This window comes from Limanda limanda, chromosome 8 (genome assembly GCF_963576545.1).
Source record: "Limanda limanda chromosome 8, fLimLim1.1, whole genome shotgun sequence".
Lineage (NCBI taxonomy): Eukaryota > Metazoa > Chordata > Actinopteri > Pleuronectiformes > Pleuronectidae > Limanda > Limanda limanda.
The window spans coordinates 11,120,470-11,142,420 of record NC_083643.1 but is presented as its reverse complement, the minus strand read 5'-3'; the positions used below and the strand labels follow the sequence as shown (position 1 = coordinate 11,142,420).

General features: G+C 43.3%; 1 protein-coding gene across 1 annotated transcript in view; it reads right to left on the bottom strand.

Annotated features, from left to right (window-relative positions):
* LOC133009500 (transcription factor Maf-like) overlaps window positions 1-18,355 on the bottom strand; it is a 43,490-nt gene extending 25,135 nt beyond the window's left edge. Inside the window, exons 1-2 of the mRNA XM_061077016.1 lie at window positions 17,223-18,355; window positions 10,113-10,181 (exon numbers count right to left, since the gene is read on the bottom strand). Coding sequence (XP_060932999.1) covers window positions 10,154-10,181; window positions 17,223-18,202 — 1,008 coding nt within the window. The 5' untranslated portion in view covers window positions 18,203-18,355 and the 3' untranslated portion in view covers window positions 10,113-10,153. The remainder of the gene's footprint in view (window positions 1-10,112; window positions 10,182-17,222) is intronic.
* Window positions 18,356-21,951: the final 3,596 nt, after the last annotated feature.

Genomic DNA, 21,951 nt, shown 5'->3' with positions numbered 1-21,951 from the left:
ACCTGTCTTCTGTCAAGCCTCTGTCTACCTGTCTGTCCGCTCCACTGTGGGCTGATGTCTCTCTTTCTGGCAGGTGGCTGAAGACGGAACAAGCTGAAATGTTGCTGGATGAGTCTGATTAAATCTGAGGGGAATAATTACGACACTGGGTGAAAAGCAAAGGCAACTTATCAATAATTTAATACTAGCCATGATATTATGATATGTAATTATCTGTTTGTTTCTTTTTGAGGCTCATCTGTGGTTTTAGTTTTTTTCAGGTGTGTGACGCTGGCAGGAATGGAGACAGCAGAGTGGAGGCAGTAGATAAGATAAGTGCTCTTTATTTCTGACAGAGTCATTTAGCTGTGGATGAAGAGAAGAGAGCAGGAGAGGACGGGAGGAGAGAGTTATAGTTATGGAGCTGTCGGAGGTTTGGGAGTGTTGAATGAAATGAGGTCCGGAGGAGCGGAGGCAAACAAAGGTGGAGAGGGAGCGAGAGGGAGGCGTCTACGTGACCTTGCAGCCGGAGAAACCGACAGATGAGGGAGGAGAACCCGTTTCCTCTAAATCATGGGCTGTGCTGTTTTTTTTCCCTTTCTCAGTGTAACTCAGTTAAACATGTCAGCCTCAGGCCACTTGCTATATCTCTGAATCGCTGTCTGCTTCAGCCTTAATTCCCCACAATGACTGAGGATGTACCTGAGTTTTAGCACTAAATTGCACCGCACTCACACGGCCTCTCACACACACTCGTGCAGGATTATAGAAGGTGTTTCTTTTGTCATATATTTGCTTGTATTGAGGCATCAAACTGTCAGAGACCTCTTGTCACGTCTACCGTTTTCTTCTCTCTCCTTCTGTTCCTCGTACGAAGAAAAGTATTTATTTTCACTTATCAAAGCCCTTTACCCCCGAGAGAGAGAGAGAGAAATTGCAGTGTTTGCAATACGCTGTGTGTGTGTGTGTGTGAGTGTATGTGTGTGTGTGTGTGTGAGTGAGTGTCAGGGGGATTTGGAGCAATGCTGGGGGTTATTATGAAGAGACTGGGATGCGACAGGAGATTCCTCTGATTGGGAATAAAACACTATCTTATCTATTTAAATAAACCCCACTGCAACTTCATCTACATAAACACACACATGCATGTACACACACACACACACTCACACACACATACACACACACTGGAAATTAAAGGAATATATTGACGGCATAATAAAGTAAAGACATTCACTGAAGCGCACACAAGGAAAAAAAGTGCATGTAAACAAATACCGGAGCAAATTCACAAAGGGATTTGTAGTAATTAAATTGCAATGATCGCCCTATTTTAGCTTTCACTTTGAAGATGGAAAAAATAGTGTCGGAGGAGAGACATGAGATAAAACCGTCCTAATAGAACATGAAAAGAACATCTAATTATTCAAAGGAGAGCAGTCACTGTAGGAATGAAATATAAGATAAACAAATAAAAAGGTTTCATGCAAAGAAATCTGCAGAATCGAAGAAAATTTTGTCAAAGCTGCAAAAAACTCTGTAAATTGTGATTTTTGAACCAGCAGAAGCTTCCTGATGAGCTGAGCTGAGATAAAGCATTTAGCTGTGATCGCCTCGGCCTCTGACACTGACCTGCTGACCTTTGACCTCTGAGCAGAGCAGCAGAACCTGTACTTGACCTGTGAACTTGTGGCATCTTTAATAACTAGCTGCCCCCCCTGTAGGAATGCACAACCACGCAAATGTCAATAAGACAAGAGACATGCATGGATTCAGTGGAGCTCTGTGCTTGCGTGCGTGTGTGTGTGTGTGTGTGTGTTTGTGTGTGTGTTTGTGTGTTAGTGTGTAAGTGTGTGTGTGTCAGACAGTAAACAGTGAGGGGAGAAACAGTGATGTATGTTGGGTCTGCAGTCTGACGCTGCAGATGTTCACCCCAGGTGGTCTGACGTTAATAGTATGCCACTTTTTTACAGGCCCTTTAATTCACTCCAGATAAAGCAACATAAAATACACAGTGTAGAACTTTGTGTGTGAGTGTTCAAAATAGGATGTTTAAAATAGCTTTTTCTTAATTGAAATTGGGGCACATACAATTTAAATTCTTCTCTAGATTATAAGTGTTATGATCACAAAAAATTTGATTCTAAAGTGACTTGTTTCAGACCGTAGACCGGCTGCATATTTGTAATTAATTTGTTTCCCCTGTGTTCTCATGTACTTCACCTGCTGTGTTTGATCCAGTCTATTTAAAGCATCTGTTATATGAGGGACCTGACGAAGCTTGTGGCCAAAGTCAGTCTTCACACAATTACCCCAGTGACGTTTAAACATGGATTATCGACTGTATGTACACAAACATCCTCGTGTGTGTGATGGACTCTTTTCATTAATTACTCTGAGCAGGAAAAAACAAAAGGCCTCTTGCATTTCAGGACAAACAGAAAGAGTTAAAAAACAGTGAGTGTGATGAGACTTGTGAAGCACCTTGAACTGCACTGACCTGTATGAACGGTGCTGCCAAGATAGAGTTTGATTGATTCATTGATTGATTTTGAAAAAGAGCAAGAGACAGAGAGAGGGAGTGGAGGCCTCTCCGTCCTCCGTTCGTTTCAATGGAGTCAAAAACTGTGAGACCAGACTTGTGTGCGTCACTGGAACGTCCTGTCCCATTTACCCCGTTCATCTTTTTTCCGTCACCACATGTGTGTTAACCTTGAACCAGTTTTTTCGAAAAGAAAGCGAGAGAGCGAGTAAAAAGATTGGGGCTCAACACCCTCATTACAAGTGAATAGAAAAAGATAGGATGATGATGTTAACTTCTACAGGGAGTAAATTAAATGAAATTCACTGTGTTAGTTCTCAGTTACAATGACTTGCATATTTTACATTTTGTTTATCTATAAATTTGCAATCTTAAAAATTGAAATTTCTCTTATTATTCTTTGTGCTTGTAGGGACTTTATAATCTGAATTTATAAACACAAACAAAAACATGAAAAACATATTTCTCAAACATGTTTCTTTCATGAAGTTAAAATCAATAGTTTGCCCTTTTTCAAATATTCATCTCAAAATCACAAAGTTTCCATTGCTGTTCTTACTGGTGAGCCAGTGGGTGGCCGAGATCAGAGAGACTGAAGAGTTTCACACTGTCCGCGCACTACACTGGAAAAAAGAAAGTTTAAATGCTGGAGTCTCTACTTCACATACCAAACAAGTACAAATACACACACTCACTGTGTTGACTTTGTTTTCTACTGCAGTTAATGTGCACACAATCTATTTCTCTCTGTTGAATTGAGAATAGAATCTAAGTCGCCTACGTTCATAATTACATAAATATAAAATACACTGACAACACGGTCCTGCCTCCGCTGAATTAACACACACACACACACACACACAGCCAAAAGATATTTTTCTGTGCAGCAGAAATATGTAATTAATTTAAAATAATAAAAACAGCCTGAAACAGAAGGAGCCTACAGATGATTCCTGATGTTTTGTTGTTATATTCGTTTCTCAACAGGGAAACCTGACTCACTCGACTCCTTTGTAGAGACACCTTCAGTCAGTTAGTGACCGCTGTCTTTAGTGAATGAGAGTTCAGACAGCCGGAAACCAAACCACAGCTTGTCTCTTCCTCTCCTCTCCTCTCCTCTCCTCTTCCTCTTCTCTCCTTGTCGTCTTCCAGCCCATTAGAAGCAGTTTTTTCTTTTCTTTTGTCATGAATCTTTAAACAGCCTTCTCCAGTGCAGTGGGCCAGCTGAGTCTCTGCAGAGCACTGACCTGTGCTGCTAAAACAAATATTCTGGTGCGGACGCTGCACAGGTTAGACCTTGTTCACATCTCAGGACTCTCGCAGCTATGTGCCGTATCTTAAATTCTATGCAGTCGCATTAAAATGCAAGAGAGGAAAAAGTCTGTCTGAATTTAAACGTAGTTTTATAACAATGTTTCTATCCACACTCTATGAAATATAAAAGGATGCTGTAGTTAATTTGCAGCGCTGTTTGCTAACTGGAATAGCTGCACGCAGAGCTGCTGTGTGTTTGCTCTCCTGTTTAGACTGAGAGGAAATCCATGGGCAGGGACCAGAGAGAGAAGGAGAGCTGATGCTTGTGAACGCAGCGTCTCTGCATCTCTTTCTCCGTCTTGACACAAATGTGTGTTTGCTTGTCCAGGCATGCACACGGCTGCACACATGAACACACACATACCTCCCAACAGTAAATAAAGCAGTGCAGTCGGGTCACAATCACTGTAAACCACACAAACGACGACCATCTGTCTCTTTGTCTCTGCCTGTACGAGTCAATGAGCCTCACTGGGCAACAGCTCATACTACACTGCCCCAACACAATATCGTTCAACATCCAGGTTCAAAAACCACAAAACACTGAAATATCTGTGAAGGGGAAGTGGAGATTCATTATTCCTCTCCCTCCCTCTTATCACTCTCTCGTTTCCTGTTTGCCAGGCGACGTCCCTCCCTCTCTTCCTGTAAATGAGTGATTTATCAGCCTTAATTGCTGGCAGTGGTTCATGTGGTCATGTGACCACAACTTGACAGCATGTGATAAATACTCCCTGAAAATTAAACCCTGCACTGCAAACAGAAACCCACGCTGCTAGCATCGTGTCTGCGAGGCGTTCGGATGGTCAATACAAGCGGTGCTTTCAAATCAAAAAACAAAATCTCACCTCGTGATGCGCTTTAAAAGCAAAATGTTGTCGTGATAAATGACATTTATCAAAGTGAGGCAAAGGGCAAACTGGAAAAATGTACAATCAATAATGATAGAGCAAGTAAATCTATTGTTATGAGGTGTTTCACAGCAGTACCCCATAAAAACTGAATGCACGCACACACACACACACACACACGCACACACACACGTGTACAGTAGAATCTATCACCCCGGCTCACATGTGTTTCCTCCTCTCAGTGTTCAGCGGCAGGATGCTGACTGAAGGGCCTGCACTGCTCAGTTTATGCATCTTATTGTTACATGGAGCCAGTTCTCAACCACTGACCTTTTTATTCACCACGCTATACATTGTTAAAATAATGTATGAGGTGTCTCAGCCAAAGCCACTTCATTGTATTGTGTTATACACAACAGAGGTGGTGTGTGAGTGTGAGCGTGTGTGCCAGTGTGTGTGTGTGTGTGTGTGTGTGTGTGTGTGTGTGCATGTGCATGTGGTATTCATGGATTTGCACAAAAATGGTGAATGCGAATGTGCAGGAGAAAATGTTTGATGCGAAAAGAACAAACGACAATGTGTTTGTGTTGAAGTATAATTTTGCATGTTCCAACTGATAAAAGTAGATTCACATCATCCGTCGTGCAGCGTCTGTCGACTTCCTTGTGCTTCTTGTAAATAGACGAGACGGTAAAACACATTTATGACTGTGTTTTTGCTGCTGTTATGTGACAGATGCTTTTTCTTAATGTAAAGTCATCTGGTGTTTGCAGACTCAAACGTGTAAAACTGCACAAAAAAATGAATAAATGAAACCACATCGAAAAAAGAAGTGACGGCAATAAAAATGAGCCGACATCAAGATGAAAATAAAAAGCAAAAATATGACAAAAGCTGATTTTTGGAGATTCAACTTTAATCTTGTGTCCTATGGTATTTTTCTCCTCGGCAGCATGTCTATTAAAAAAAAGTAATATCAAACTTGTCCAGCTGATAAGGTTTATAGTTCGAGTTTAGAAGAAGGCTTTATGAAAAACATGATGATGAAGAACCTGCTCTCAGGCTGTCGCTGCACAAGAGGAAGCAAATTCGGCTCACACAAATAGAGATGCAAAATTAATACGGCTAACCTTGTGGTGTATATTTAAATGCCAACGTTTTATTCTCGTCTTTTCTGCAACAACAATGACCCTTTACAGTCTATTTTTAAATTGCAATCCACTAATGAGCTACTTAGACTCAACCCTGATCTCTGTCTTATTTTCTCTCTGAGCTCAAACAAATGCAATTCAGCCGAGGAGTCGTGCACTGTGGCACCACATTAATCTCCTCTGAGGAAACAGAGCTCGGGACGACTGGTGGGTCCCGGTCAGACCGAGGAGGGACAGACACAGATAGAGACGCATGGAGCCAGTCTCACTGTGGACCCGACAGACTGATGTCTACCTGAACACTCTTTAACGTTTGACCTCTGCTGCACTCGCACTCATAATGCCACCCGATGATTTCACCGTTTGGACTGAAGCATCTATTGAGAAAGGAAGTGTGTGTGTGTGTGTGCATGCTTTGCCCCACTTGTGTCTATTGTGTATTTTTTTTTTGCATGTTTGCATATATGAATGCCTGCGTATTAACAGGTAAGACAGCGGAGTGACTGCAGCACCTTCCCTTCCCTCCTCCTTATTTATTTGTCTGTATTAGTTAGCTCCTTCTCAGCACTTAAAATTAATGTCATCCAGCAGAAAATAGAGGCTGAAAGCTAAAAATCAGCACTTTCCCTGCAGCCTGGTTATTTATCAAGCTAACAAGGAGAAGATGCATCCCGTTTCAGCCGGGGCCCGGGAAATATGTGCCATTAAAGCCCAAAGCTTGTGTTGGAGAGCCGGTGGATAAAAGTGAGGGTGTCAGGGAGACGGGATGGACAGCATCGCCAGCAATATGGATGCAGAGACACCAGCAGACACATTTATATAAGGGATAATAGATATACTCTCGTTGAGACACACACACACACACACACGTTCTGTCCACGACGCAGCCACAATACATACTGTGTGTGTGCTGCATGTGTGTGTATATGAAGTGCTGATTTGCTGATAGCTATAAAAGACGATCCTTCAGGGGATACAGGAGACGTAGTTTGGAGCTTTGAATAAATCATGTGTTACTTAGCACGAATTTTCTCTTTAGGAGCAGGGTGTTGAAACACATCCCGAGGACTGTTAGCATTGTGCCCGTGTTAACATCTCTATAGCATCAGGAGCTAACGCCGGAGTGTTGGAATTCAATTAGACACTGGGTGCAATGCTAAGCAGCTAGCAGTGGGCAGCCACCGCAGGGAGGAGAGAGAGGGGAGAGGAGAGAGGGAAGTGTGTGTGTGTGTGTGTGTGAGAGAGGAAAAGGAGGCTGCGGGCGAGAGGAAGGCCCCGGGCGGCTGGCTGCGGTGATTCAGGGGAATACATTATATCACACTAACCGGCTGATCACAAGTTCCTCTCTCAATCATGCTGTGAACACAACCTGAGGAAAACAGTGCCTCTGAGGCCCTCACACACACACACACACACACACACACACACTGGTAACAGCTTTATGACTAATTATGTTTTAATAAAACAATACAATCCAGGCTTAAACAACCGAAACATCAGAGAGAAAATTGTATATTATCAAAAGAGGAGCGGGTTGATGTTTGGAGGTTTGGCTCAAGGCTCTGCCTGAATATCGTCTTCTCAGTACTTTAGAAGAAAGTGAGAACACTTAACACATTTTTTTAAAACAACCCAGATCTAAATACAGTTGTTCTTTGTTCACTTTGTGTATCTTTACAACTGCAGAGAATTTTTTTCCCCCTCTTCGTTTTATTTCACAGAGCCAACTCGACTTGCCTCCTCTGGTTTGGGAGCAGGCCCGGTAATGAGCATTCATCCTGTTCACATCCTCCCTGTCATTTGGATTCTGTGGATGGAGGGATGACGTGCGTGTCACTATCAAGATGGTATCGGTGCGATGAGTGTAACACCGGGCGGCTAGATGTTATATATATCCCATGCAGGCAGTGAAGGACAGTGAAGTGTGTCAAACTGGGGATGGAGCTAATTCTGGTCTCCGCAGGAAAGAACCCAAAACAGCTGCAGGGAAATAAACAGTGTTTAAATGAAATGTGGGCGATGTATCGAAAATTATTATCTATCATCTGATTTCTAATTTTGGAATTTTGTTTCAGTATCAGGACCTTTAAAAAAAAAAAATTCTCATTTCTATGTCGGCCACTTCATGCGATGAAAATTTATCCAAAACACGTTTGATATTTTTACTTTTCTCAGTCAGACGTATTTAAAGGTGATAAATCATCATCTTAACGAGAAAGGTTTCTAGAGGTTTACATGTCTTTAAAGAGATGATTTCCTATTTCAACACTTTTACACTTGCACACCTTAGTGTCTGCATGCATGTGCACATGTGCCCTTCCTCCTCTGCCTTGTCTACACAAACCTGACCTGCCTGCTGTCAGCCACAGAGCAGGGGTAGTGGGTGGGGGCTCTGAAGCTTCCTCTAATGTGCCCCCCCACTCCCCTGCTTGTGACCTCAGAGCTCCTGACAGCAAGAAAGTGCTGAAGCATGCAGGTGTCCTAATGCTGCAGCCACACACACACAGGCGAGTGCAGGAACTCTCTCTCTCTCTCTCTCTCTCTCTCTCTCTCTCTCTCTCTCTCTCTCTCTCTCTGTCTCTGTCTCTCTCTCTCTCTCTCTCTCTCTCTCTCTCTCTCTCTCTCTCTCTCTCTCTCTCTCTCTCTCTCTCTCTCTCTCTCTCTCTCTCTCTCTCTCTCTCTCTCTCCTCTCTCACACACACTCTCTCGTCCTTAACTCCTTCACCGCCTCCAACCACACCGTGTCAATACCACCACATCGCTTATGCATCAGACTGTTTATAATTAGTAAAAAAGAAAAAATGGATGCGGATGGAGAGAATATCAGATGCAAACCAGACGTGCGGCTCACAGTGCTGAGCACACCAGGACAGTGGAGTCTATTCTGTCTGCTGCACAGTAAAATTAGCCGATGCTGATGCTGTACTTTCTTCTGTCCAGTGTCTCAACTGCAAGGTGTAAAACCTGAGGTGTCCAGAGAGTGTCCTGTCCTGTGTGTGTGTGCGTGTGTGTGTGCGTGCGAGTGTGTGTATGGTGGGGGGGTTTAGAGATAGAGAGTTGTATTACAGTGGTGATGAGTCGCCTGGCTGCGAGGCTGATACCTCAGCAGCACCCAGCATTGACCAGGCCTTTAAATAAAGCCTTCGATCCTCCAGCAGCAGAGAAGGTCACCGCCTGCCTCTGGTTACCCTGCCTGTCTGTCTGCATCCACGGCCAGGAGCCCTCCCGCCCTCCCGCCCTCTCGCCATCCCTTCCGCCCTTCCCTTGTCTCCTCACCCTAGAGCTTGTGTCTGCATTCAAATCCAGGTGCCTCCCTTTGCTCGGTCCCTATGCACCTCCCCTTGTAAATTCGCAGCCAATTCCTTTCCCTCCATTTTCTATACTTGCCACCACGAAAAGCACTAAGACCCTCGCTTTCCCTCACACACACTCAATCATCCTCGGCCCTCCTCTGCAATCCCCACATCTGTCCATCTGCGTGTCAGCCAGAAATAAAAAATAATGTACAGTGTTGATCTCCACAGAGAGAGCAGAGAGGGTGAAGTAAGTCAGGGGGGTTCGGGACAAAGGTCAAAGGTTTTGGACCTCATCCCATGAGCCCGGTGCATGTCACCCTCCTGTCAGACAGGCAGCACTGTCAGAGCCCCCAAAACAGAGAGCTGCATAACACTGCACATTATAAATGTTGAGAGACTGATGTCAGAGAGCTAAATATGTAGTGAGGAAAGAATACATTTGTTAAGAAAACCCAGGTTTCTATCTTCCAAAATGAGTGTTTCCTTATCAAACTACAGACTTATATTAATACCATCAGGAGTGTATATGGCTTCAGATTTAAGGCTCCTGTTTGTTTGTCCCTGTGAAAAAAAGATTGTTCTCTAATTGTTTGAATAAGCAGCAGAGAACAGAAATACAATATTAGTAGTTTGTAAAAATTAAAAATGTGCATTTTGTTAAATATTTCATATTGTAGCATATTGCATATTTTTTTTGCATTCATGCAAACCTTCCTTTTGTTTTCAAATATATGAAGAATATTACATTTTCAAAACTAATGAAATAAAATAGATAATTTAAATTGAAGTGAACATTACATGTGTGTAAATTTGAGCTGTGTGTTCAGATCATCGTGAAGAATCTCCTGCATCACTGTATCACTTTTAGTTTCACATTTGCTTTTTACATTTTTACATTGGGCTTCTATACACTGAGTGTGTTTTGCAGTAGTAGTACACAGAGTAGAGTGTTCGAGAGGGAGTGAACGGTGCAGCTTACCTCAGACTAGAGGGTGAGGGGGCAGAGATCACAGCTCTCGATCACAGATGCAGGAATTTTCTTGACGTCCTACAAAGACAGGAAACAGAAATGAACTTTAAAACACACTCCGATCCAACAACAGTGAAGCACACACACACTTTAAACAGTAAGTACTGACACAGCTTTGTCTCAGACGTGGCCTTGAATTAAAAAAAACGTGACATGAGGTGAAACTAAAAATGACAGAGGAAGCAAATCTCAAATAACAATGTAAAGCTAGAGTTACGTTACTTATTTTGTAAGACAATCAACAGAACCAAATTACAATTTTAGTCAAATTAAACAATGGTTTTTCTAGAATATTTTAAAACAATAATATAAATATAATTAATACTTTGCTAGCAATTAATTCAGTATGACATAAGTAGACAATTTAAACAGATGAACAATTCAGAAGATTTTATATAATAAATTACATTAATCCCTGCATATACTGTCCTGCACCTCACTTTTTAAGACACATGCACATACACACTTACACAAATGCTGGCTTGCTCACACGCACACACACCTCACACATGCATGCACGCACCTGTTTATTTAGAAAGATAATAAAACATAATTCTATAATTCTACAATAATGAAAAAACTATACAACTCTATTACTTCAGATCATCTAATAATTATTATTTGTTGAATTTAGTTTAATCAATTAATATTTTGAAATGATAAAATCCAGAATGAGGTCAGTCAGTGTGTCTGAACGTTCACATTATTTGAGCGGAGGTGAGTCTGAGAGCAGAGAGAAGTCCCACACATGGATGTGAACGCAGCACATGTGAGCATTAAACTGTACCAACACATGTCAAGGACGACTGTGGAGAAAAGGAAACGTGCTTTCCAAACCCAGGAACCAATCATCCTGGAAAAACTTTTCACCGAGTGAAATGAGGCGAAGGAGCAACAAAGTATATTAATGCCCCACAATCCATCTTTAAGCAACAATGAGAACCATTCATTTCCCCCTAATCCGATTCACACTGGGGCCAAATGGACTCTGACCCATTCAGCCACAGCGGAGCCCCCCAGTGACCGAGCTGCAGCAGAGAGAGAGAGCTGCTGTCACCTGGAACACGTCCTGAAACATCAACACGGGCTCAATCCAAGCACTACTGAGAATTTCAACTTCCAACTGTGAAGCGGCTACACAGAAATACACAGAAATACACAGACACAGACACACACACACACACACACACAGACACACCGCTATAGGTGAACACAAACATAGAGATTGATAAACACACCCGGCCAGAGTCACACACACACACACAGACATGTATACATACACTCACATAACGCACACGTATTTGTCTGCATGTGTCTACTTTGTGTACACTCTTGATAAGTCAAACAAGCACACACACACACACACTCCCACATTGGGCTGGATAGAGGGGAAGTGAGGTCCACGTGCAGAGGGCTGCTACATGGCAGCAGTGTGTGGGGTCAAGGCCTTTCCCAGGTACAAATGAAAGCGAGAGGGGAGACTTTGGAAGAGCTGAACAACACTGTGGGTCACCTTGCCTGGCAAAGAGATCAATGTCTGTTTGACTGGGCTGAGAGAGAGCGAGAAGGAGAGAGAGAGAGGGAGAGAGAGAGAGAGGGAGAGAGAGAGAGAGAGAGAGAGAGAGAGAGAGAGAGAGAGAGAGAGAGAGAGAGAGAGAGAGAGAGAGAGAGAGAGAGAAAGGGTAAATCACCTCTTGCTTCATTGAAATGCAGGTAAAACACACAGGGGTCGGGCTCGGCTCCATGCTCCACCCAGCATAAAACACAAACTTGTACACGTGCAGACTTAAACATGCACGCGCAGACAAACTGCACATGCACACATACTCCTACACACACACACACACACAGAATAGCACAACACACTCAGTTTCCAAACACCCACCACCACGCTCGCTGCGGTCCAACACACACCACTCCACTGACTCTGTGCCCTGCAACTCAACTCACTGTCGAAAACATCAACACAGCCTCAGCTCTGTTTATCTGTGAGTCAGAATATTGTGATCACTTATAATTAAATCATGATCAGCTTTCATCTGTTGCCCTTTAGTTATGCATTCTGTGGAGACCGTCTTACACAAGCAAATGCAAATCGCGCATTTGAATTCCAACGTTCACACAAAACACCAGACACACTAAATGTGCTCATTCTTTTTTTCTCACAGCCGAGGATTTGCCCGTGATCTCATTTCAACACAGGACTATAGGAGTGGATCCAGACTCTCACATCACCCCCACTCTGCCCGTGAGTCTATTTACTGGGAGAAATAATCACCATGTAAAGCCAATGAGCGACACGGAGGTGGTGGAACCAAACCGTCTTTACAGCTGCTGCATTCTCACCACATGCACGGCAGCGACAGGAGGGGACAAGTTAAATTATTGAGGTTTCAAATAAATGACACATAACTCAGGACACTGGGAGACAGAGAGAAAGAGAGAGAGAGAGAGAGAGAGAGAGAGAGAGAGAGAGAGAGAGAGGGAGAGAAGCTGTGGCGTTGCGGGTCTGGATGATGGACGGACCACAGAGGAACATGAATGCAGCTGATTTAAATTACTTTAAATGTAAATGTTTATCGTGTGGAGTGATGCAGATGCGCACTGAGTGAAAGAGATGGAAATTGTTTCCTCTTTTGAATGCGAATATGTTTTCATCCGCACATGTACACACACACACACACAAACACACACACACACACTCACACACACACAGGGGGGAAATGAAGACAAACGTGCACAAAAGACAGCAGTTGTGTTACAAAATGAGATGTGACTACTGCTGTTACAAACTACTTTTAAGTAACTGAATTATTTTTGATAAAACATGAGATATCAACACCTTCAGGTAATAGTAGTTTTAACATTTTAGAGAAATACTAGTTTTAATGCACAACCAGTAATAGAAAACACTAAACTATAAATTGATATATAGTGTGTGTTTGATGTGTGTAGAAAAAATATTAAAGCCTATATTATTTTGCACCTCGGCCTTTGACATGGACTATTTCTGCGCTACATGAGATTACACTCACATCATTTGTTTTGCTTTTACATTTATTTCAATTCATTTTAATTGAGGTATTGAAGCATCTCAATGACATGACTAAATGCTGTAGATTGACTCCACTCAGTTACAGCAGACACACACACACACACACACACACACACACACACACACACACACACACACACACACACACACACACACACACACACACACACACACCCTTCATCACAATGTCAAGCAACAGACGATGCCTGCGAGTTATCGAGCACCCGCACAAACAGACTCTAAACTGTGCGCACGTCCTTTGTCATATTAATTCTGAGGCATTAAAGCGAAGTACATGATGATGATTCAAATGTCAATACTGATAAATCTCAGAGTGATTTCCCATACTTGACCTAAAAGAGAGAGTCCAATATGGTGACAGCAGACAACTGCATTATCTTTAATAACCTAATCATTGGACAGACTGCAAATGATTCCAGTGCAGAAGTCAATATGCCGAGCCCGAGAACAGAATCACAGCTCATACTGGTGAGATTAATAATGTGGTGTGTGTGTGTTAGTGTGTGTGTGTGTGTGTGTGTGTAGAATACATGTGCTTCAGTTTTTACAAATGAGGGAGAAGAAGAAGCAACAGACGGTGACTCTGGTTGAGTGCTGAGAAATGAGGAGGAAGTGCTGAAATGTTGTTTCCCCTGCCGTCTGTCCTCCTTCAACACAGGAAGTGAATCAGTGCTACTGAATCCTCCTGCCCGCTGGTGTGTCTGCGAGTCAAAACACACACAAACAAGAACACAGCATCCCACTCAGATTTCCACAGCCGGCAAATGAGCAGCGATTTTCCGCCGTATGATTCTTGTGCTTTGAACAGAGAGCGCAGAACCCTGTGAAAGCTTGTGAGCCACCACAGAGAGCCGACCTGTCTGTCACACAGCACTGCTGAGGTCTGGGGAAGACCATCCCGATGCCAGATCCCGACAAAACTCAACCGATCTGCCTCTCACACAGGTGCCGAGGAAGACGTATGGCATCTCCAGTTCTAGGTTATAACACAAATGTAATTAAACAGCACACTATATTGACCTAATCAGATAGGAGGGCCATAAATTAGTGGACACATGCTCACTAAAAGGCCCTCTCCCCTCAGCTAGGATGCATCTCTGATCGTTTATCATCTGAAAGGAGCAGGAAGGCAGCCAGCATATCTCTCTCTCTCTCTCTCTCTCTCTCTCTCTCTCTCTCTCTCTCTCTCTCTCTCTCTCTCTCTCTCTCTCTCTCTCTCTCTCTCTCCTCTCTCCCTCTCTCTCTCCCTCTCTCCTGCTCTATCTCTGTCTCTCACTCACTTTTAATCACAGAGAGAATCATTCCTTCAGGCATGAGAGCATTACGCTCGCCCGTCTTGTCCCTCACTCACTCTGGGTGAACGGGAGCCACCGGGGGGGCCAGGTGACTGCTGCACAGGTGGGAGAGCACAGAGCTGATGTGCACACGCTTTGTCTCCAACTCAACGTGCAGACAAGCTGTTTGCATTTAAAAGCATCAACAGCTCTACACACACACACACACACACAATCATAAAAAGAGACACAACTCTTCCTGTGCACAGACAGAGCAAATCCAAGCACTCAGACTGTCAAAGGTCGAGCAGCAGGAAAAGATAACATCCCTTCTCCACACAGGTTTCCAGCAGCATGCACAGTGGTGGCAGTGACCTTGCATAACATCCCAGACCCTGCAGAGCTTTTATCTGAGCCACACACTGTCCTCAGGCTGAGTTCCCCTGGACAAGAACCTCTGCGGGACAGATTCGGTCCAGACGACACCAGGACCTGACCTGTCGTTACAAAACCAAATTACTCTTGACTCCTTCTGGGGCTTTTATTCTACCAGCATCCTGACGTCACACAGCAAGTGAAAGGATCTTCACGCAAGTGGATCAACACAAAGTCTCTCTTGTCAGGACGACAGAGAAAACTGTTTGGTTTTTAAAAACGATAAATGTAATTTAGACTAAATAGAAACGAGGTGATAAATCAATAAACCACCGCACAATTATAGAGTTTACCTGCGTTACATACATCATCAGATACAGCGAAAATTTGTATTCATATATTTAGAATAAGACATGTTTCTGTGGAGTCATTTTTTATTTTTATCATTTCAAACTGTGCTCGATTTATAAAATGAAACTTTCCACACGCAGCGCACATTCAACAAGTGCACATCTGCCGAGGAAAAAGTGCAAGTTTACTCTGAAATCAATCATTAACATTTTTTTTAGGACACACGCAGAACAGTTATTAGGCCCCGAGGACAAACTTTAATTACCTTAAATTATAGTCAGCGTTTTGATGCGCTTATTCTGCTGCACGTTTTTTTTTTTAGATAAAGAGAAATTTCTGAGCTTTTGTCTTTAATTGCGCAACAAGTTGAGGCCGTCATTTTATATTTCTCTTAAATTAAAAAGTCACAAACAAGGAAACAGAAAATACGTTGGAATAATTTGGAGTTTAGTATTAAGGAATAAATGAATGAATAACGTGTGAGATAAAATGACTTCCAGCGAACACATATATGAGAGATGAACATGATCTCGGAAAGCTGCTATAATTAAAATCCAAACCAGATGTTCATGAGCAGATGTTTATATTATCTCACCATCTGTTTTGCACATTTTCTTCTGTTTTCACTTTAGAAAACCCCTCAAAGACACATGTGACAAACAACATGCAAAAGTAAATAGTAACAATAAATAATAAAAACATGTCTTCGTTTCCATTCATGAAGGTTTATTGATGAACGGTATATTTATTAAATTCCATTTTGTTGAAAGAGTGAACTCGACACCTGCCTGTTAACTGGACCGTCCAGACAATGCAGAGCATCACAGAAGATGCTTGTGGCTGCACGATGATTTATCTTCAATTATTCTACAACATGTTATAACAATTTCCACACAGTTTATTTACCGAACAATGACCCACAGGGCTTCAGCTTTCACTTAATTCCGTTCCTTTGAATGGAAGGGAAACACACGAGCGACGAGCTGCAGACACAAGAGATCAACAATCTTTTTGCGCAGACAAAGTTGCCTGTTTTTCATTTATTCCAGAACATGCATCATAATCTGCGTCTTTTTCCTGCGCAAACATTTTGTATCTCCAGTCCCACTTGTTGATCTATTTAATCTGATATTTCTGCTAAATACCCGGTTGCTGTTCACGTTCATTGTTTGCTACATTAATCAATATTGAGTACAAAGTTATTTATATTACACAAAGTCATTTTCCCCACAAGCTCCAAAAACAGGAGCCTGTAAAACGTCCGCGCTGAACTTCTATGAAACTGACGGATGGATGAACTCCTCCACATCTTAACAAATAAATCCCCCAAAAGGTGATGAGGCTGAACAATGCAGTTATGATATATAAACACAAACATTATACACAAATTCACACAAAGAGGAAACAGAAGGAAATGAAAGGTAGACACACAGTCCGCACATGACCAGCATGCATGGCTTCACACACCAGTCCGTTTCACATCCAGCTCCAAACTTCTGCTGGGAGAGTTTGTAATGGTTCCTTTTTTTTTTATTAAGACACATGGATGATATGAAAATGAGATCATTCATATCAAAAATAATATGAACATAAAAATAAATTCACATACAAAAAAATAAAGCTGCTGGTGCCTGAGGATTGTTTCACGTCACAGTGCCGGGTGAGGACCTGCTTACGACAATGTGGAGGAATTTACTCAACTTAAGTCCTTTAGTATATTTATAAAAACCTTCATTCATTTTTTGATTTTCGGAGTCTTTTTGTGTAAAAGCCAAAATGTGACCAAACAGAAATCTCACACCCCAAAACAAAAATACCTCTGAAATACAGAAAAAGTAGAAAAACTTACTGAACTAACGCAGCTTCAACACAAACCACCCAAACACAACCTGTGTTACAGCTGCGCGTAAAATGTAAAGTGTTTTTTTTCTGGTGTTTTTTTGTGAGGGCCGGTTATTAAAACTTTTCAGCGCCGAGACTCACATGAAAAACTCCGGGGACGACGGGTTGTGGTCGCTGCCGGATCCTCCGTTCTCCCTGAAGCCGGTGCTGATGAGCTTCTCGTACTTCTCCTTGTAGGCGTCCCTCTCCCTGGCCAGCCGGGAGATCTCCTGCTTGAGGTGGTCCACCTGCTGGATGAGGTGGGTCTTCTCCCCCTCCAGGACGTGCCGCTGCTGGACCCGCTTGTACCGGCACGACTGGGCATAGCCCCGGTTCTTTAATGTCCGTCGCTTCTGCTTCAGGCGGATCACCTCCTCCTTGCTGACCCCCCGGAGCTGCCGGTTCAATTCCCGCACCGACATGGTCACCAGCTGCTCGTCCGAGAACCGGTCATCCAGGCGCATGTGCTGGTGGCTTCCTCCCCCGCTGCCGCTGGACTGGGACCCGGAGGACGGGTGGTGAGCCCCCGAGTGGTGGTGGTGGTGGTGGTGGTGGTGGAGGTGTGGAGCTCCGTTCTGGGCTGCGGCTGCAGCGATGACCGCGGACACCACGGCGGCCGCTGAGCCCATCTCCTCCCCGGCCATGGCGCCCCCTGGCCCGGCCGAGCCGCCGAACTGCTGCCCCCCCCTGGAGTAGCCATCGAAGGTCTGGAGCTGGTGACTGCTGCTGATCAGCGCCTCTACGGCGTCCTCCGGGCTAAAGCCCAGAGCCTCGGGGTTCAGCTGCTGCTGGTACCCGGTCATCCAGTAGAAATCCTCCAAGTGCGCCTTCTGCTCGCTCCCTGATCCCGGACTGGGCGCCGAGAAGCTCGGAGAGGGGGGAACCGAGCTGCAAGGCGTGCTCATCGGGGTGGAAGACAGGGATCCCCCGGCGACCAGGCGGCTGCACTGGCTGATGCTGCGATCGGGCTCCACCGGCTCCTTTTTCACTTCAAACTTCATCAGATCGAAGTCATTAACATATTCCATGGCCAGGGGACTGGTGGGCAGGTCGGAGTTGCTCATTGCCAGTTCTGATGCCATCCTCTTGCTGCTGACAGTCCTGCAAAGGGGGTGAGGAGCACCTGTCAAAGTGGGCTGCTGAGACACCAACTCAGCCAGCCTTGATTTCTTTATTTATTTTCTTCAGAACCGGAGGAAAAGTGGGTTTTTCTCGCACTAATTGCGCGCCGCAGGTTTGGGTTTTACGCGTAGATAAGTTTTTTTTTTCTCCCCTCTTCAGTCTGTGGCGCATAGACGCGTCGGAGCTGCGCGGTTTCCTCCCTCTCCTCCTGCGTGCGGGGGTCTGACAGCCTCCTCTCTGTTTCCACCATTTAACACTTCATGCCTCCTTTTAGGATTAGTGCGCCAATTTGAGGAGGTTCAACCAACGTGTCCCGGGCAAACAGTTGCCTTGTGGAGGAGGAAGTGGGGGGGGGGCGGGGGGCAACAATCTCCCTCCACCCGAGGATTGATAGATTCTTTTTTTTTTTCTCAGGGATCAGTCAGCCCACGAGTTAAAAAGCATTGCTTAGTTTTATAGGCGCACTGACGTCACGACTGAAATATGAAATTGACCGAGACTCAGCCAATGAGGAGCGCAGCCCGGACATCTCATTAGCATAATAGTTCCGAAAGCAAAGTTTTTCTGGACTGTCCGAGCTCATGAGCAGATTGATAGGAGACCTTACATTTCATCCCTTTCTCCTGTTTTTTACACGGAACACAAAGAGAGAGAGAGAAAGAAAAACACACCAGATTCAGAGGATTACGCACAGATACATGGTGAATATGTTCCTTTATAGAATAGAACGCCCTTATGATTTTTAACAGATATTTAATATTTTACTTTATAAAAAGCACATTAAATATCATTTGAATTAAATTATAAAGTCCGATTTTTCAACACAATTTGTATGTTTTCAGTGTTGTGTGTTTACTCTGCTCTCATATGTGTGCTGATATATCCAGAATCAGAACAGGTGTGTTTCATCACTTATATCGATATATTTCTCATTAAAACTGATTTCAAACGTCTTCCTCAGACGTTATGTTCCAACATCAGTTATTGTCTCACACAAAACATCATGACTATAAAATATCAAAAGGCCAAAATACATTTTGATGCTTTTCATTAAGCGATAGATAAATGCTCCGTGTAAAAGAAACAGATTAGTGCAGAATAAAGGTTGTGAGGAGGGTGAAAGTGTTTGAAAAGAGCGAGACGTGCAGGGTCCGCTACTACGACTGAGTTAGGAAACCCAATGTCGCCACCTTTCGGTATAAAACGCTACTACATGTGGCTGTGTGGGGGTTTATACAGTACATGGCTGATTCTCTGGATGACTTTATTCTTTTAAATCACTTTGCTCAAAGTAAGATCTCATCTGTTCTCAAAATCTCAGCAGATTTAAGATAATTTAACAAAGAACACATTTATTCCACCACACTGACCATTACAGACAAATATGATTCTGCCATGCATGGTTTAAAAATAAAGGAACAAACAAAATCTGAGAGTACATAAAAAAAGGCTGTATATTCAATTACTATTATAAATATTTCAAGTATCAAGAAGTCTTTATGACGTTGCCTCCAGCCGTGTCATTTTAGAGTCTCAGTCCCATGTAGTGATCACAGCCCCAGTCTCTCTCCACGTCTCCCAGTCTCTCTCTTTCATTCCTCAGGAGTGGTGGCACATAAGAACAAACAATAAGGAGGGTCTATACACAGAGGAGCGGAGAGTAAATAAGAGCACTCTCCCCGGAACATGTCACACGGGAAAGCTTCAGAAAACTACAAAGCCGCCAGCAGATAATCCAACTCCCCGGTGTCCCAACACAAGTAAATATTCTCTTGGTCCCTGTGACTGTTCATGGGGACTTAACGTTAAACAGGGAGGATAAACATCGTGTTTTATTCATCAGAACACACAGCAGAGGCCCCTCTGATGCCTTTGAATAAATATTAAACAGATGAGGTGTCCCATCAGATGCTGCTATATGTTGTTGTAGTGTAAATTCAGACAGGAAATTAACTTGAAAGCAGCAGCAATATCTTTTTCACCCTTAGGTGGTTTTGCTTTTATACAGAAGGCCTTTAAACCACAATCTTGAGATGAAGTCTCCTTGTGGCATTTCAGTTTAGTGACAAAACTGAAAAGTAGATAAATGTGAAAATATTTTTCTGTGAACTTCTGCAAAAATAAGTAAAAGATTTTTGTAAGCATTTGTCGCTTTGATTTCAATGATGCAACAATAATAATGATGATGTGTGGCTCCATACAAGCCACTGGCAGACACAGAGACCTGCAGTTTAAGTTGTGTAAGTCTGTGTCCGTGCAGGTCCACATGTCATGCAGCAGTGGACACTATAGCTCCTGCTGCTGGTGCTGTGTGAGCTTCGGCTTTGCCAGATCTCTTAAACCAGGATTTATCGGCCGGGGAGTCTCAAGGGTTAACAAGCAGAGTCCAGAGCCAATGCATCAGCTGTGTTACTGGGGGCTAATAGTCTTGCATGCACCTCATTCTGTCTCCCTTTGGAGTTTCATGTAGGCGGCTCGCAGCCCGTAAGTTTACTACTGTCGTTATTATATTTGGGACGATTTTTTCCCCCTTACTATACATGGGGTTGCACTTAGACATCTATCATGAAATGAGCTTATACTGCAGGAGGGAGGCCCACTTACACAGCGTCAGTATGGAGAGTAAAGTCGAATGTGCACATCAGTGTCATGAGGTGAAATATATCAAAACAAAAATCACACCAGAATGGAGAACTAAATTCATTCCTTTAAAGTTATGTGGAACTTCTTCCTCTAACTCTGTTTCCTTATGTAAGAACGGTATCACGCTTTTAAAGCTCTAAATATTTGAAGCTGTGGTCAAACGCTTTGAGAGTGAAAACACTTGTGACCAGTTGACTCTTCTGTAACTCTGCTGATGTCCTGGACGAACAGTGTGTGTACAAACCCACTTTGTGTTAATACTTTGGGCCCTTACACCTGCAGCCCGGCTACACTGAGCGTTAATGAGACACTGTCTGACCTTTTTAGAGTTCACCCCATGAGAACACCGATGCATCCTGGGTAAAGGATAACCAGTGCTCACGGACCTCCCTGTGATTTACTGGTACGGTGACTTTACTAATTGTTACATCTATTAAAAAGCATCCTCATTAAAGTATGACTTATGTGCCACGTCGCAACAGACCTCACTTTTATTGTCAGCAGGCTAACCTTTCGTTCGCCTCTGGGGTTCCCTGAAGTTACACATGCACCAACAGAGGATGTGCACGTTGTTTGCTTTATTGCCACCTTTACCGGAGAAATGTTTTGCTTACAAGTATCTACCCGCAGGGGCAGGGACGACTTGTGAGGTTTGAATTATAAATATCTTGCAGGAATACAAGTTAATTATGAGCAAAAACAACACAACATGATCATAACGCTGTTTAAAATGTTATCAACATTTTCTGACAAAAAAAGGAAAAGGAGGATGGAGATTGTCGAGAGAAAAGAAGCCTCAATAAAGCTGAAGATATTAATTTTATAACCCAACTCACGCTAGTCCAAATCTTAAGATGTCAAAAATAGCCAAAGACATTATCATATTTTACAGAGTAACTACAATAAATGACAGAAACTAAAGAACTTCTGCATTACAAAGATAATGTCTTATAATCATTCATTACGTTCCCAATGGGAGGTAGGCTTCATATTCCTTCTCAATCCCTGCAATGCCATATATTAAACTGTGGTGGCACTTCAAATGGGGGACAACCAGATGAGTGGG